The sequence below is a fragment of the Mesocricetus auratus genome, unplaced genomic scaffold (genome assembly GCF_017639785.1).
Source record: "Mesocricetus auratus isolate SY011 unplaced genomic scaffold, BCM_Maur_2.0 Super-Scaffold_100014, whole genome shotgun sequence".
Classification (NCBI taxonomy): Eukaryota; Metazoa; Chordata; class Mammalia; order Rodentia; family Cricetidae; genus Mesocricetus; species Mesocricetus auratus.
In genome coordinates this window covers 23,135,995-23,152,755 of record NW_024429197.1, presented here as the reverse complement: position 1 = coordinate 23,152,755, position 16,761 = coordinate 23,135,995, and the positions used below count along the sequence as shown (strand labels likewise).

The 16,761-nt window shown below is 45.6% G+C and overlaps 2 protein-coding genes and 1 long non-coding RNA gene across 6 annotated transcripts in view; 1 reads left to right on the top strand and 2 right to left on the bottom strand.

Moving 5' to 3' along the window:
- The window catches only part of Cfap57 (cilia and flagella associated protein 57), a 72,253-nt gene extending 68,641 nt beyond the window's left edge, over positions 1–3,612 (bottom strand). For 3 of the 4 annotated variants that reach the window (XM_005083869.4, XM_040756799.1, XM_040756800.1), the window contains exons 1-2: positions 3,488–3,612; positions 3,037–3,213 (exon numbers count right to left, since the gene is read on the bottom strand). In XM_005083869.4, the coding sequence (XP_005083926.1) occupies positions 3,037–3,193 (157 nt within the window). In that variant the 5' untranslated portion in view covers positions 3,194–3,213; positions 3,488–3,612. The remainder of the gene's footprint in view (positions 1–3,036; positions 3,214–3,487) is intronic. The other variant, XM_021235131.2, reaches the window with a different exon arrangement.
- Ebna1bp2 (EBNA1 binding protein 2) lies at positions 3,594–8,698 on the top strand. Its single transcript, XM_005083868.4, has 9 exons — positions 3,594–3,807; positions 3,887–3,970; positions 4,173–4,345; positions 4,862–4,985; positions 6,222–6,311; positions 6,487–6,562; positions 6,773–6,866; positions 8,156–8,318; positions 8,456–8,698. Exons 1-9 carry the CDS (start codon positions 3,742–3,744, stop codon positions 8,504–8,506), a joined length of 921 nt encoding a protein of 306 aa, XP_005083925.1. The 5' UTR covers positions 3,594–3,741; the 3' UTR covers positions 8,507–8,698.
- A 3,061-nt stretch (positions 8,699–11,759) lies between these two features.
- Positions 11,760–16,375, bottom strand: LOC121143965. The gene is made up of 2 exons (XR_005881289.1): positions 15,770–16,375; positions 11,760–12,274 (listed from the first exon to the last, which is right to left on the bottom strand). It is a non-coding gene; the product is annotated as an uncharacterized LOC121143965 (long non-coding RNA).
- Between the last annotated feature and the right edge of the window lie 386 nt (positions 16,376–16,761).

The following is a 16,761-nucleotide window of genomic DNA, read 5'->3' as shown; positions in this document are numbered from 1 at the left end:
CACTAAGCAGTAGGTTGGTTAGAGCTGAAAACAAAATTAGTGAAAAAATTATCAGGAAGTTCGTTGGTGATAGAGGGAGACTAGGAAATAGAAAGTCCAGGTAAGAGTTTAAAAACAAAACAAAACAAAACAAAACCCACGAGGATTCAGTTGAAATGGTCTAAAGTTTCCAAAGGAACTAAAAAAATGGAAAAAGATAGGCCATCTGAAGAGACAATCGTTAAAGTTCTCTGGAATCACTGCAAGATGCTTGAGCTCCCAGAGAACCCTTGGGTGAATGAGAAATGAAAGCACAATACAGGAAGCGGGACACACACACACACACACACACACACACACACACACACACACACACACACACACGAAGTCATTACAAACACTGAGGGGAAAGCCTGTGTACCCCCAGAAGTAAGATCCCAGCTGCTAATTCCTTAACTAGTATAATAAAGCAGAGACCAAAAGACAATGGAATAAAACTGTACCCCCAAAATTCTATACCCTGTCAAACTATCTTCTTAAGTTAAGATGAAAAAAAATTCTCAAACAAACAAAAACTTGGAGAATTGAACACTATGTCTCACCACTAAATGTAGATGGGGAAAAGATCACAGCTGGCCTATATGAATTGTAACAAGCAACAGTGGCAGAGTCTGGTAAAAACGAGAGGAAAATACACATAAATGTTGTCTGTAAAAAATGATGGTTGGTTTAATGTTAGTAAGTCATATACAAAGGTCTACATTAAATACAGATAATATATGCTAGGAAATCCATTATTGGTTCACTGAGGGCAAAAGCAGAGAAAACTGGGAAAAAGAACACATTTAACTGATACAGGACACTGACTTTTGTTCATAGCAAACAACCTTTTTTTATAAGTAAATATTAATAGAATATCTTACGACCAGAAACACAACTAGGAGCATTTTCATTTCTCAAGCAACCTCCTGAGCGCACCAGCACCACCAATAGCTTACTTCATTAAAACTAAGAATTATTGCCAGATGGTGGTGGCGCATGCCTTTAATCCCAGCACGTGGGAGACAGAGGCAGGTGGATCTCTGTGAGTTTGAGGCCTCCTGATCTACATAGTGAGTTCCAGCACAACCGGGACTGTTAACAGGGTAACCCTGTCTAGAAAAAAACCAAACCAAACCAAACCAAACCAACCAACCAGCCAAACAAACAAAAACTAAGAATTATTCTCCATCCCAGGGTACCACAAGTCTGCACAGGCTGCAGAAAAGAATTATTTCTAACACGTGTATCTGACAAATGATTAGCATACAGAAGATATGAAGTGTGTCCATAACTCAAGAAAGCTACCCCTCAAAACAAGACTCACAAAAATAAGAGAAAAATTGATTAAAAGTAATCTAACATAAATCTAAGCAGGGATATTCCATAAACACGTGAAAAGACACCCACCTTAATTAGCAATACAGACTTGCAGGCTAAAACAAGATCTCTTTTTTGATCACTAGTATTTCTCTCTCTCTCTCTCTCTCACACACACACACACACACACAAATTAGGAAGTTGAACAATATCAAGAATTGGAGAGGATGGAGTAATAGGGTCCCTTATGCATTTCTAGTAGGAATATAAACCAATATGATTACATTTCTCAGTAATTTTATCTGGCCATGTGTCCTGGAAAATCTTTGCAGACATGTGTGAATGCAAGGATGGTTAATGGTGGTGTGTTTCTAATAGCAAATAATTATTATTTCTCACATGTCCCTCAAATCTATATATATGAGACAGAGAGAGAGAGAGAGAGAGAGAGAGAGAGAGAGAGAGAGAGAGAGAGAGAGAGAGAGAGAGAGAGAGAGAGAGAGAGAGAGTAGTCCCAGATTGGAATGTTATGCTGCAACAAAATGGACTCAGTTCTATGTTTCAAGATACATGACTCACAGAAACATGAAGCTGAACAAAAGACAGTAGCAACAGAACACGCAGACCAGGATAGGAAAACAGTGAAAACAAAAGTACACCTTACATAGATGTGTGGTAAATGCAAGACCCAATGTGGTACATGCATGATCCAGGGTAAGCTGGCCAGGGTGTGGGGTGGGCTGAGAGGAAAACGAGAAACCCTGGAACTGGTTGATCCTGGGAGTCTGGGTGCACAGGTCTTCTTGTAACAGTTGCAATTTTAAAAAGCGGCGCTGGAGAGAAAGATGCCATTGGACAGAGTTCAAGTGGAGGGTTTTTATTAGGGAAAGGGATCATAAAAAAGGGAAAGGGGAGGGAGGAGACCTGCCTCCGGGGGCAGGAGCATCGGGAGAGAGAGGAAAGGGAGGTGTGTGTGGGGCAGATAGAGATGGAGGGAAAGAAAGAGAGGAGGATGGGAGGTGGGCAGGGCCCTTTTAAAAGCGAGCATCGTGAATGTGCACAGTTGGTGCTCTTAGTGGCTGCAGCTGAGGGCGTATCCTGTCAGAATCCCAAGGACAGGCCAGTACAGATGCCTGAATACTAACAATAACAATTCATTAACGATTACATATATGTATTGTGGTCTTTTATATTTGCATATGAAAGAATAAAAACGTGGCGGAAGTGTCATGAATACCATTGGCTGGATCAATGTAAACAAAAACGGGGGGGGGGATCAGGTTCTAAGGAAGCTTATTTGTGACTTAGGATAAAATTTTCAGTGTCTCCACCATGCAAGGATTCTTGAATTGTTACACTCAAAAAAAGGGTTCTGGTGAGGACAAACTCACTGCAGTACAATACAAGAAAAACACTGCTTAAAGTAACTCTTCTATGAAGTCATAGTGAAAAAATACTTTTTAAAATTATTTAAAATTCGTGTTAGTTTGCAAGTCATTTTGACTACACGAGTCAGGTTAGTCTATAATTAAACAGTGCAAATTGGCATTTATTTTGTCTATATTTATAAAACTACATGTATATGCCAGTTGTCAAGAAAGACCTTCCTAATCGTTGAGGTTGTATGGTTCTGTGTAGCACAGCCTTTCATATATGTGACAGGATGGGAAGGGTTTTTTGTTTTTTTTTTCTTTTTACCTGGAATGAATTTTTGCCATTTCTGATCCAGATTGTACTTCACACAGTGATTTCCTGAAGGAAATATAATAATCTGTTCATCGAAGAAGAAGATATTGTTGGCCACGTGGGACCGAAGACCAAAAACATGCAGCGCCTGAGCTACCACGGTGGACATGGTCCCGTCAAAAAGTGCTGCTGAAGATGAAACAGCAAGCTGGTGAGAATGAAGAAGCGCATCGCCCCGCCCCGCCCGTGGCCCCCGCCCGTGGCCCCGCCCGTGGCCCCGCCCCAGCCCTGGATCGGTTTCTGGCCCGCCCCTCCCTGATCACTTCTCTCATCGCCCCGCCCCCAGACTCCAATTCTTGTCTCCTCCTCCCCACTGCCCACAGCTCCTTCCGCGCTTTGCCTTTCTCTCTTGTGCTCTCGACGACCCCGGGGTTCTTCAGAGGACCTCAGAGAAACCTCTCACCTCTTGCTTCACGACTCTGGGTTACCAGACCACGCAGAGACCCGCAGGTACTCCTCCTAAAGATCCGGAGCAACCCGAGCACGCCCAAACGCCAGAGCAGTTCCTATAGCAACGAGAACCGGAAGTGCGGCTCTGCACCCGGAAGCGGAAGTGCGGGTCGAAAAGCCATAGGCTTGTGGAGAAGTTGCTGGAGCCGAGTGCTTCTCAGGGCACGTGGAGTGGCTGGCGCACCCTGCGGGCCGGGAGACCTCGCGATGGACACCCCTCCGCTCTCAGACTCGGACGCGGAGTCGGAAGAGTCCCTGGTTTCAGACCGGGAGGTAGGCGGCTGCGGGGCTCGCGGGGCAGGGCGTGGAACGGGACTCCAGCCCTTTGGTACTGACGCGCGCGGGTCTGTAGTTGCAGGATGCATTTTCCCGAGGACTCCTGAAGCCAGGCCTCAATGTTGTGCTAGAGAGGCCGAAGAAGGCGGTGAATGATGTGGTGAGCTCGCGCGCGGGTCGGGGTCCTTGGAATGGAGTGTGCATAGGCGCCGTGCTACTAGGGAGACCGATTGTTGTGAGAAAAATGCTCCCTGTGCCTTGACCAAGCGGTCGGCTTCCTGTGCTGGTGTTTGAGCTTAGCACTTTGGGCTTGAGAGAGACAAACTCTGGGTTCTCATGAGCACCGTGTCTGACTTACCTAGAATGGCCTGAAACAGTGTTTGGCTGAATTCAGACGGGATCTGGAATGGGTTGAGAGGCTCGACGTGACCCTGGGTCCAGTGCCAGAAGCCAGTGAAACTCAGCCAGCACCGCAGAACAAGGACCAGAAGAAAGGTGTCAACCCAGAAGACGACTTCCAGAGGGAAATGAGTTTGTACGTTTTGAGTCCCGTGGTAGAGAATCACGGGAAGGGGAACGCAGTGTGCCTGGACCCTCAGAGGCACCAGTTAGTTGGCGCGAACCTAGGGTTCCTCCTGCCTGAAAGAATAGCTCCTTGGACATCATTTAACCAGTGCTCCGCTTGAGGGCTATCTCAAAATAATCCATTTAAAGTTTGTGTGGGTGCATCCATTCAGAACAGACTGCTAAGGAAAGGCTGTGAGTGGACTTTCTGTAATGATTGGGAAAGAGGTCATACTTTGCATGTTAATGGTACCTTTAATAAGCTTATTGTTTTAAGCTATTGATTTACTCTTAGAAGTGTTTGTCCCTTAAAAGTAAGTGTAAAGTGAGGTTTCTGTTATATATGAAATCAGTGGAGTTTTATTGCAGTTTTTGTTTTGTCTTGCTAGTGCTGGTGGGATGTTGATAGCCCCAAGCCTAGTTAACTCCTGAGGCAGTAAGAAATGAAGGCCTTCCACCCCTCATTTCACTTGTCCTGCAATTTCAGCTACCGTCAGGCCCAGGCTGCAGTGCTTGCCGTATTACCCCGGCTCCATCAGCTCCAAGTCCCCACCAAGCGACCCACAGATTATTTTGCAGAAATGGCCAAGTCCGATCAGCAGATGCAAAAGGTGAGAGATGGGCAAGTTTTTCCTCTGGAAAGCCAAGGCTTTCAACTGGTGGTTTTTAAAAAGGATTTATGTCGGCTGTAATCGGTATTTTTTTTGTAATTTATTTACTTTATTATTTTTTTATGTGTAGTGGTGTGAGGGTCAGATACCCTGTAAGTTGTGAGCTGCCATGTAGAGGCTGGGAATTGAATGTAGGTCCGCTGGAAGAACAGCCAGTGCTCTTAACCACTGAGCCATCTCTCCAGCCCCTGTAATTAATATTTCTAACGGAGAGTCTTCAGAGGCATGCCAGTCACTTGATAAAACAGAGAGAGAAGAGCTGGAAGGAGTGTTTCCTGTGATAAAGAAGGCTTGTATTCCCTTCCTGGCAGGGTTAGTGGCATGGTGTATAGACACAACAGTTTTGTAGTTATGGGCCCAGCATTGCCGACGAGAATACTATAGACAGGTTTTCCTTCTCTGGGCCTCTGTTTTCCAGAAAGTGAGGGGTTGATAGATGGCTCAGATATAGTGTAATTTAGGGTTGGGGGACTCTTTGATCCTCATTTAACCTCATTTAACTTTGGGAGAACCCCCCCCCCCCAAGACAGGGTTTCCCTGTGTAGCTTTGGAGCCTGTCCTGGAACTAACTCTTGTAGACTAGACTGGCCTCGAACTCACAAGAGATCCTCCTGTCTCTTGGGATTAAAGGCGTGGGCCATCACCGCCCGGCTTGGAAAAAAACTTGATGTGGAATCCAGGATGTGTTTAAATTGTTTCCTTGGCTTCGGTCTTCATTTTAGAGAATTCTAGGTGGCACCCCAAGAAGCTAACCTGGAGATAAGCCTAAATAAACCCGACAGTCACACTGATGACTACTTATGTTTTCAGTAAAATGTGTGTGTTTGATGGAAGAGGCAAAGTATCGGTGTACAGTAGTTTCAGTGGCCCCTTAAAGAGGGCACTGGAGTTTAGTCTTAATCTGTAAACAGGGCTCGGGAGAAACAGGTCTTGTGTGACAAACAGGCAGCTTTATGTAAGAGAACAAGCGTGCTTGGGGAGGCAGGGCTGCTTTTAAGCTCTGGCTGCACATTGACAATTGGTGCCTGGATAAAGGCTCAGCTTTGGGGCTGTATTGTCCATATGTGGAAAACTAGGAAAGTATACAACAAGTTCCACGGCTTTCAGAGTTAATGGAATCCTGGAGCCCTGGTCTAGTGTGCTCCATATAATACCTGACAACGTCCTGTGTTTCAGATTCGACAGAAGCTGCAGACTAAACAGGCTGCCATGGAGAAATCTGAAAAGGCCAAGCAACTTCGAGCACTTAGGAAGTACGGAAAGAAGGTAAGAAAGAGCACCTGCATGGAATAGGACAAGGCCAGGAATGTCAGGTCGGATTTCTGTGGTGTGATTTGGTTCACTTGGTACCATGGGCACCATGGTGCACCCCACATAGCAGGTGGATAGCCTTTGGAGTCGTGGTTTGAGATGCATGGCTGACGTTGTGTCTGTCTCACAGGTGCAGACTGAGGTCCTTCAGAAGAGGCAGCGGGAGAAAGCACATATGATGAATGCCATCAAGAAATACCAGAAAGGTGAGTGGGTAGGAGTGTAGGGGAGCCTGGGGATCGGGTACTGTAGAACTAAGGGAATACAGTGTAATGTAGTGTCTTGCAGTCGTCTTGCTTTTAATCTACTGGGCTTAGGTTTGGGAAACGGTGTGGGAAGGAGGTGTGCTTCTTAAGATGCATTTAGGGATTCCTAAAAATACAGTGGTGCTGATGGAAATGCTTCTTCCTTCACAGGCTTCTCTGATAAGCTGGATTTCCTTGAGGGGGATCAGAAGCCTGCCGAACGCAGTGCAAAGGCAAGAGCTAAGGGCCAGCAGATGAGTAAAGGGTAAGGGTTTCAGTTTGGTTTGTCTTGTGATGGCTAACAGTCAGTCCATCAAGGGAGCTCCCCAGGGAAGGCCTCCAGTGTAGAGTACCCTTGCTCAAGGGGCAGAGATTTTGATAACATGGCATGGGTCTGTGGCCACGTCAATGTTGAAGGGGGATGTCGGTATCTGAATCATTGAAATGAACGTCAAATGATTGTTTTTCTCCAAGACCCTCAATGATGGTGGGGAGTCCGGCCTGAAGACTCAGATTCAGGTCCAGCTACTCATTAGGAGGGAGGCAGTGGTTTATGCCTTAGTGCTATGAAGATTGAAAGGGAGCTAAGGGTTCACTATTCCTCTTTTCACTTTCTGCATAGGTGGATGTAGGCCCAGGGGTGATGATTTCCATGTATGTATGTCAGAGAATTAGTGTAGAAGCACACTTTAAAGGCCGTGCACAGTCTGGGGTTAGCCTCCTGGCGAGGGACCAGCCCACTGAGCCTAATGTGAGGCCATGAACATCTGAGCAGGAAAGTGAGGAGAGAAGTGTTTCAGGAAGGAAGAGGCCCAGAGACTGAGCCAGTAGGATGCATGTGAAGAGCAGCCTGTGTGTGCCCTCACTAGAAACACTGTGAGGCCAGGAGTTAGGGAGCCTTCATCCTGTTGACATTAGGGGACAGACACTGGCTTGACTCAGTTATGAGCCGGTCATGTTCCCATTTTGAGAAGGTAGCAGGTGTGTGTAAACAAATGGCAGTCAGGGATGTGGAGACTTGATTAAGTGATAGTTCTGAGCAAGGGTAATACTTCAAATGTGCCAAGCGCAGGGAGGAAAAGTGGGCTGAGGGCTGATTAAGACAGACATCCAGGGTACTGGGCAGATGGTAGGAGGAACTAATCCCAAGTTGTCATCTCTACAGGAGCTGTAACAAGCCCAGGAGGGGAGGTGTGTTGTTTGGCTAGGCTGAATTTGACAAGTTTTAAAGTTACATTTGAATGTTAACTGTTTTGTCCTTAAGAGAAGTAGACACAACTAAGGCTGAACTAACAGGTAAAATGGATGCCTGTGGAAGCAGGGAGCTGAATGGTGTTTATTAATCCTTTTCTGGGTTTTCTCTGTTAGTTTTCCTTCTCTGGAGTTACTTCATTAATAGATGATTGGTTTGTAGAGTGACAGTGTAAGGCCAAGAAGAGACCTGCAACAGCAGTGCCTGAGAGAGAACTTGGCAGAAACAAGCCTGTGCCTGTCACCAGGCCATAAGGCTCATCAAGTTTACAGTGTGGTAATCCATGGGACCATCTTTTCTAGGCCCAATGCCAAACGACGGTACAAAAACCAGAAGTTTGGTTTTGGTGGAAAGAAAAAAGGCTCCAAATGGAACACTCGTGAGAGCTATGATGACGTCTCCAGCTTCCGAGCCAAGGTGGCTCACGGCAAGGGCCCCAGGAAGCCTGGGAAGAAAGGAGCAAATGTAAGTGAAAGACCTAGGTTGGGGCCTGTCCAGTGTGTTTTCAACCCTAAATCTGCTTCTCTGGGCCCCTTCTCACCCTGGCACGGAAGGCCAGGTGCTGTGTGACTACATACGGTTTTTTTGTTTTACCTGTGCAGAAGCGACCGGGAAAAAGAACAAGACAGAAAATGAAGAGCAAAAGCCGCTAAACATCATGGCCTTTGTATAAAGAACCGAGGAAAAGGGTGAATGTACAGACTGCAGAACACTCAGAGCTTTTTCTTTTTGTAGAAAATTCTTTTAATAAATTAAACTTATGAAAGAAAGAACTCTTGGATCAAAAATAGAGACTAAAAGATTGAGAAGTTTGCATATTAAAGAATATTGCTGATTATTGGTAACACCTTTCTTTGGTAGCTTTTTCCACACCCTTCCAAAATGGTTCTGTCACAACCAGTCCCTGAGCTGTCACAGCCGGTCGCTGGAGAGGAAGGTATATTGCTATCACATGGTCTCTGGCATAGCCACTCGATTTTCCTCTATTAATTCACCTTGCATTTTCCCACCAGCCTCCTTTTGTCCTTAGTTCTTCTAGATGTCATGTTATGTTATCCACCTTAGAGTTTTCCTGTGACAGCCTGTTTACCATAAACTCATGTATGTTAGCACATCTAGATTGGTCACAGTGTTTCCTGGGCCTGGTATTCTCGGTCTTACTTTGTGTTAAGATTGTGAGGGCCCCGCCCTTAGTCCCGGAGTCTCCTGTAGCCATGAGGAATGGGGCTTCTTCCATTCTTCCCTCCCAGAGCTCCTCTGACATGGGAAGCCTATGTTTATTCTTTGATTAGGCTTGGAAAGATTTGGACTTTGCTATTATTTTTGTTTTTTTTGAGAAAGGGTCTCTCTTCATAGCCCTGGCTATACTGGAACTCACTCTGTAAACCAGGCTGCCTCTGCCTGCTAAGTGCTAGGATTAAAGGCATGCACCAACATGTTTGGCAGATTCAGGCTATTTCATTTAGAAACTTCTGTCTGGTAACCTTCTGCCCCTGCTGTTTTATCCCTGGGACTTCTGCTTTCCACAGTCGCAATGTCCAGATGTTTCCAGGACGGGAAAGGTAAGTTAGAATATTTTTTTCTATCTCCTTCATCTTGTTTGAACTCTTTCCTTGTACATTTGGCTCCAGTTTATTTTGTTTTTTTAAATTAGAAAGAAGCTTGCTTCACATGTCAATCCCAGCTCTCTCCCATCCTTCCCCGCCCTCCTCCTCAGCCTCCAACCTAATCCCCACTCCAATCTCCAGGGAGGGAGAGGCCCTCCATGGAGGATCTTTCATTCAGAGAAAGGCCTAGGCCCTCCTGCTGAGTCCAGGCTGAGAGAGCATCCCTCATTGTGGGATGGGCACCCAAAGGCCATTTGTATGCCAGGTTATTTTTTGTTTTGAGACTGTCTCATGCAGCCCATGCTGGCCTCAAACTGATCTTCCTCCCTTTACCTCCCAAGCGTTGGGATCACAGGCATGTACCATCCCGCTCAAATTTGTTCCTTTAACATTTATGGCTATAGTGAAAGTATGTACAGTGTGTTGATGAAGTCAGGGTAGTTAAGGTTTCTATCTCATTCTTACTGCTTCCTACTAGCTCCCTAAAATAGCATGACTGTTTTAGTCAGTCCCACTGTGCTGTGGACACTTGGCATTTACTGTCTTTATAGTTCTCTCCACCCAGTTTCCCTTTCACATGAAAAACATTGCCTACCTCACAATTAGGTTGGAATCCTTGTTACTCTATCAAAGTATCTGGGTTGAAGTCCATCATAAAGAAGGAGTTTGTTTGGCTCAGTTTTGGAGGCTGTAGGTCAAGATGGTACAGCAGTTCCATCTGCTCAAACTGATGAGGGCAACATGGCCTGATGGCATTGTGATGATGCGAGGTTTTACAGGTAGACAGAGGTTGTGGGGCCAGCATTGTTCTTTAACTGGCTTTTGTAAGAACTTTGTGACAGTTTCACCAGTTCCGCCAATGTCAATGCCCCTAGGACCTAACATCTTACTCTAGGACTCTTAAAGGACTAGCTACCACATCATCCCACTACCTAGAGAACCATGTGCCTTCAGCACATGAGCCCTTGGGAGACAGATGGTGCCCAGACACAGTAGGCAGCTTTCCCTGATGTCTGATGAGCCTTGGTCTGAAAGCTCTGCAGATGCAGGGTGTTGGGTTCTAGGACCCCTTCGGGTGCTGTTCTTTACTCTGTGTTGAGAGGGCAGTGACCAGCTTGTCCTCTCTGGTTCTGAAACCATGCTTTATTTCTTTTTAAAAAACTGAAACTTAGAACCACATGTATTACTAAGCAGAAACCTCATGTTTTCTTATGGCATATTGGTACACACATGAGACAATTCTGGTTTTACATACTAGTTTTAGTGAGCTCATTTCAGCTAAAATTTCTGGTCACATAGGTATGACCTGAGATTAACAGTTGACAATATTGATGAGGCCTAGGAGTAATATAGCACCTAGTTATTCCAGTGGGAATCTCAGAAGCAGTGGCTTTTCCTCTGGGGACTGATGCTACCTATATCAGAGTGCATCTTCCCACCACTATCTACTTAAGATACCATTCACAGACATGCCCAGAAACTAACCTAGACAGTCTCTCACAGGTATGTGCAGAGGCTAGTCTAATTGAGAAAACCCCACAGGCATACCAAATGAGTTTAGATCCTGTTGAGCCGACAGTATTAATGTCAAGGTGAGGAAAGTTTTCAGAAGCATTTTTTTTTTTTTTTGTGGTTTCTGGAAGAGATCCTTGATTGTTTCTTCTTTGCAATCAAGTCAAAGGAAAAGCAACAATGACAAGTATATTTCACAGTTCAATAATTTTCACCTTTCTCTTAAGAATCTGAAAATGCTGTGGTGCTTTAATTTTTGATGCATTTGTCCTGGGGGGTGGATATCATCAGGATTTTCTAGATTTTTTTTTTGTTTTACAGTGAGGACAAAATTATTTGAATTACTGTGCTGTCTTATAGATGATTGTTTTTCTCTTGGAAAAGGAGACAGACAGGCAAGAGGACGTCATATTTTCCATACAAAATTGTTTGCTAATACTGAAAAGATGGTAGTTTTTTGGTGCCCTGAAAATCTAGTATCTCCATCCTAAAAGGTCGCTGTTACTTCTAGGTCCTTAAGAGTGGCAGGAATTTGCTCAGTATTTCATGGAACCAAGGCATTTCTGGGCATCAGGACCACACTGTCCCACTCTTCTTCCAACTGTCTACATTGAAAGCCACACCTGTTGATACCCTCCCCCACTCCTGGTATCCACTAGAAAGCAAGCTCCAGGAGGTGAGGGGCTGTGTCTTGATCCTAGGACAACATCCAGCACTCACGCAGGATTTGACATGTGTGTTGAATGAAATTGTTGAAGGAGTCACTCACACAGAAAGCTGACACAAATTTGACAGAAATGATATCGTTGCAATAAACATAACCAACATATTTTAAGCAAATATAAGGAAATATGCTGAGATGCCTACTCAGCGTGTCCCCATATTGAAGTTGGGGGTACTCTTCTTGAACAAGGTGAGGGTTTCCCACCCTTGCCGAGGCTCCTCGAGCTTCTTCTGTCCCCAGCCATCATCTTGAAACCAGCTGAGACACATCTCACAAGTCTACAGCACCTGGATGTAATGTTTTGGGGAGTATAATTTCCTAGATTGTCACCAGTGTCACTTGATGACATTGTTCCCAGGCTTATAATGAGCAGGCACGGAATACTCCAGACTTCTTCCAATTTGGACAAACAGTCTATATCTGCAGAATCCAAAAGGGTCTGAAGCAAGATTGTCCCAGCAACCAGCCACACTGGTCCTTCCTGTCACGTAAGGTGAGCTTGCCACAGGTGTCTAGGAAAGTGAAGGATGGGACCCGTCCATGTGTGTTCTCTCCACCCTGGGAGCCAGGCCTTTACTCTTGAAGAGAAAGGAGAGATGCTGTGTTAAATTACCTGCACTCTACTATTTTCTAAGTGGCCTGATTGCTTACCTTGGATTTCTATCCACCTTCATCCCATATACAACTTTTTTCCTTCACAGCCCTTCTTGTTATAAAGATTTGACTATTGACCAAATTCCACTCAGCATATCAAAAGCTGAACTCTTTCAACTAGGCTGTACTTCGGATTTTGGTGTTCACCCCTGCCATATATAATACTGGCAATAATCCTTCTAAGTCACTTACTCTTCTGTTGAAACATCTGTACTTAGCCTTTTATCATCATATCTCCATGCAGTAGCTGTATCTCAGAGCCTGTACCCAAGACGAGCTGTGCAATGGATGAGAAGGCCAGATCCTGGGCTTTCTGGCAATTGTGAGAACTAGAGAAACTTAGCATCGTGTCTCTGAGTAGAACTTAACTCCCTGCCTGCTGGAAGACAGACAAGATATCCATTCAGCACCTATTGAGTGGCACATGACTGATTATAATGCTGGGTGTTAGGGAACAAAGTTAAGTAAGCCTTCCAGGACACAGAAGTCTAGAACAGCACTGCTCATCACAGTGATTGCTAGGCATGTGACTACTTGCATTTCAAAATTTAAAAAAATTTTAAAAAATGCAGTGTCTATGTCTGGGGAGATAGCTCAGCAGGCAAAGTGCTTGTTTTGCAAGCATGAGGATCTGAGTTTGACCACCAGAACCCACATTTTAAGGGTCAGGCATGGATACACACTTGTAATCCCAGTGCTTGCAGACAGGGATGGTCATACCCCTGGGGTTTGCTAGCCAGCCAGTCTAGCCTACTTGGAGAGCTCCAAGTCAGTGAGAGATCCTGTTCCTCCTCAAAAGGTGAACAGAGTCTGAGAAATGAGACTCGAGATGTTTTGTGGTCTTCAAATGAGTGCACACATGCATGTACTCCCATATGTAAATTTACACACACACACACACACACACACACACACACACGCACGCACACACACTCCAGTTCTTAGTCACACAAGCCACATTCTAAGTGTTCACTAGTCATGTGTGGTTAATGACTACAGCAAAGATATAGAACATTGTCACCATCAAAGTCAGAAAGTCAGAGCTTCCTTTTTTTTTTTTTTTTTTGATATGCTTTCATTTTTTAAAGAAGCCACTTTGTTAGTTTGGCGACATCTAGCAAGAATGTTTGTGCTCCAAGAGCTGAGTTTCTTCAGCTTGGGTCCACTTGGCCAGAACTGCTCCAGACAGCTTATGCTGTGCTGTGGGGCAGCTCAGGGAAAAAGAGTGGTCAGAACTGGAGTGATGGCTCTGTGTTTGAGAGCGTGTGCTCTTGTAGAACTGGGCTCAGTTCCCAGTGCCCACATGGCAGCTCACAACTGTCTGTGACTCCAATTCCAGAGGAACAGATAACATCATCTTACCTCTGTGAGCACCACCCACACACGTGGTGTGCGTACTCACATTGCAGTCAAAACACTCACATGTGTAAAATAAATCTTAAAAAGAAAAACCCACCAAAATTTAAAAGAGAAAGAAAGTGGTCGGAGGCTCTGAAGAACTGTCTCCCCCAACTCTACATTTCTGTTTCCCAGGTGCCCTGATAGAGACTCAGCTAGTTAAGAGCCTCGTAGCACTACAGACTGGTTCTGCTCACCTGGGGCCCCTCCAGGTTACCAGTGCATTTCACAGCCCTTTAGTCTTTAGGATTCATTCTTGTCTGGACACTGAGAAATACTGGAGTGGTGACACCCAGGGTCCTCAGTGGACTGATTTCTCTAGAAATCTCTGGTTTCCTGCTTAGTTGTGAGGATCAGATGCCAAGACCCAGCTAATGAGCAAATCAACTAGAAAATGTAAGATAAAGTAACACTGGTATTAGGAACAAACTATCATCCAGGTATTAACCTAAGAAGGAAAATATATGCCTACATGTGTGTCCACTTCTGGTACCCTGTTGTGTCTGCTTGTCTGTTTGCACCAATGTGACATCATTATTAGAGTATTTAAATTACAATTTGGGGGATTATCTGTTGCCTCTGGTAGGGAAGAATTTCCTTTTTGAGAATTTTGACTTTTCTTTTGGTTTTTCGAGACAGGGTTTTTCTGTATTGTTTTGGAGGTTGTCCTGGAACTCACTCTGTAGACCAGGCTGACCTCGAACTCACAGAGATCCACCTGCCTCTATCTCCCGAGTGCTGGGATTAAAGGCGTGCGCCACCAACGCCCGGCTGAGAATTTTTAGTATTTTTTAATACTTTGTATTTTAAGTGTAGATTATAATTGAGTTATTCAAGTTTTGCTAAGATCTGCTGGGATTGTTGGGGTTCTCATTCAGGATCATCTGCCAGGGAATTGTGGTACATGCCTGCAGTCCTAGCATGTGGGAGGTGAAGTGCATGGTCAGAACGTCAAGGTCATTCTTGGTCACGTAGTGAGTTCAAGGGGAGCCTGGGATATCTATGTGAGACCCGGTAGATAGGATACAGTATCTGCAGGCTAGACTTCACCATCTTTTCCTCCTGGGGACAGAGGCAGCTGGTAGGCTCTACCCTCAGAATCTTTTTTTTTTTTTTATTACTTTAATTTTAAATAGCTTGCTTCACATGTCAATCCCAGTTCCCTCTCCCTCCCCTCCTCCTGCATCCCCCCCCCGCCTCACACCCTATCCCCACTTCCTTCCACATAGGGGATATCCAGAATCTGTCCTTTCGCTCAGGGCAGGATCTAGGCATTCCCCTAAGAATCCAGGCTGAGAGAGCATCCCTTTTTGTGTTTTGGACACACGAAGTCCAACGTTTGTATGCCAGGGATAAATACTGATCTACTGCCCAGGGCCCCATAGGTTGCCCAGGCCTCCTCACTGACTCTCACACTCATACCCTCAGAATCTTGATGAAAGCACAGTGGAGGCCCTTCCCTTTGTGGGAGGAGTTATTTCCTGAGGGCAGGTGGTCTCTGATTCTGAAGTTTAGGATGAGGAAAAATTGACTCATGGACTCTGAGAGGAATCAGAGCAAAATAGAACAACAAAACTGGAGTCCCCATCTGTCTCCGCCGGAGCATGAACCCTTTCGTCCAGGGCAAATCAGTATTTCTCTTCCTGTCTTTGCTCTACCCCTGACTCTGCTCCTGCTATGTGAACTCTGGGTATAGCTCAGGCTTGCTGGAAATGCAGTTGATTGAAGGCTGCTGAGCACATGCAAGGAATGAACAGACTTCTGGGAAAAGGAAACCCTTAGAGCAGAGTTTCTCAACCTCCCTAATGCTGTGGTCCTTTAATACGGTCCCTCCCAACCATAAAATTTCACTGCTACTTCATAACTGTAATTTTGTTACTGTTATGGATCAGAATATATCTGACATGCAGGATATCTGATATGCAGCCTCCAAAGGGGATATGGCCCACAGGTTGAGAAACAGCGTGTTAGAAACACATTAGTTAAGAACCAGAGTCAGGCCACAGAGGTATCTGACTAACCTGGGATGTGCTCCAGATATGCTCCATGGTCCTGTATTCCTTGATTACAAGGTCAAGCTTCCTGGTGCTCACAGTCTTGGTACTTCTGAATGGCAACAGCGGTAGGGAAGCTCCTCCCCAAGATGGAACTGGTGGCTCTCCTGATGTGGCTGGGGGTGGGTGGGTGGGTAAGAAGGTGGGGACTAGAGAGAAGGGAACTATATTATTCAGCAGGGCTGTTGGGAGGAGTTGGGACGAGGATGGAGGAGTAACAGGAGAGGGGAGGAAGACGAACAGTGCGCTTAGCTGAAAGTCTGGAGGTGCTGGGCATAGAGATCCTCAAGGAAGGGTAGTAGGAAGGGGCTGTCAGAGGAGGGAAGGAAGTAGGGCGGAAAACAGAGAGGGGTGGGTCTTGGAGAGCAGGCTGAAGGCTGGCAGATGGAGTGGTCAGGATAGGAAGGTGGCCTTGCCGATGGTGAGAGGGAGGAGAACTGGGTGACGAATGAGGCTGAAGCTGAGATGAGAAGGAGCGAGGAAGCTTTCTGGTCATCTTTTCATAAGACCCCTGCAGCTTCTCACTGTGGCACAGCCAGGGTCTGGGCAAGTGTCAGGTTGCTCCTGCATTTATTTCACATCTCACTTGTTGCATCATCCATTATGAGCTTACGCCCCACCCTTTTGGTGCAGTGAGTAGATTCTGCAGGGAGTTGACCCCATTGCCGAGGTCTCAGTGACCATGTGAAGTAGCAAAGAGAGGAAATGAGGCTGTAACCTTAGTCCCTTCTTGTTCTCTCAGTAGGTGAAGCCTGGCCAAAGGGATAGGTCAGAGCCAAGGGCTTGAGGCAGGCGGCAGCAATCCTGATGGTAGAACTGGGAAAATGGGAAAAGCGTATATCGTCAACTTCATACAACCTAGAGTCATTTGGGAAGAGTCCCAGCTCAGTCTGTACTGAGTGGCCCGGGGGCATCCTTGTGGGATGTGTCTTCATTGATGTGGGAAGGCGCATCCCATT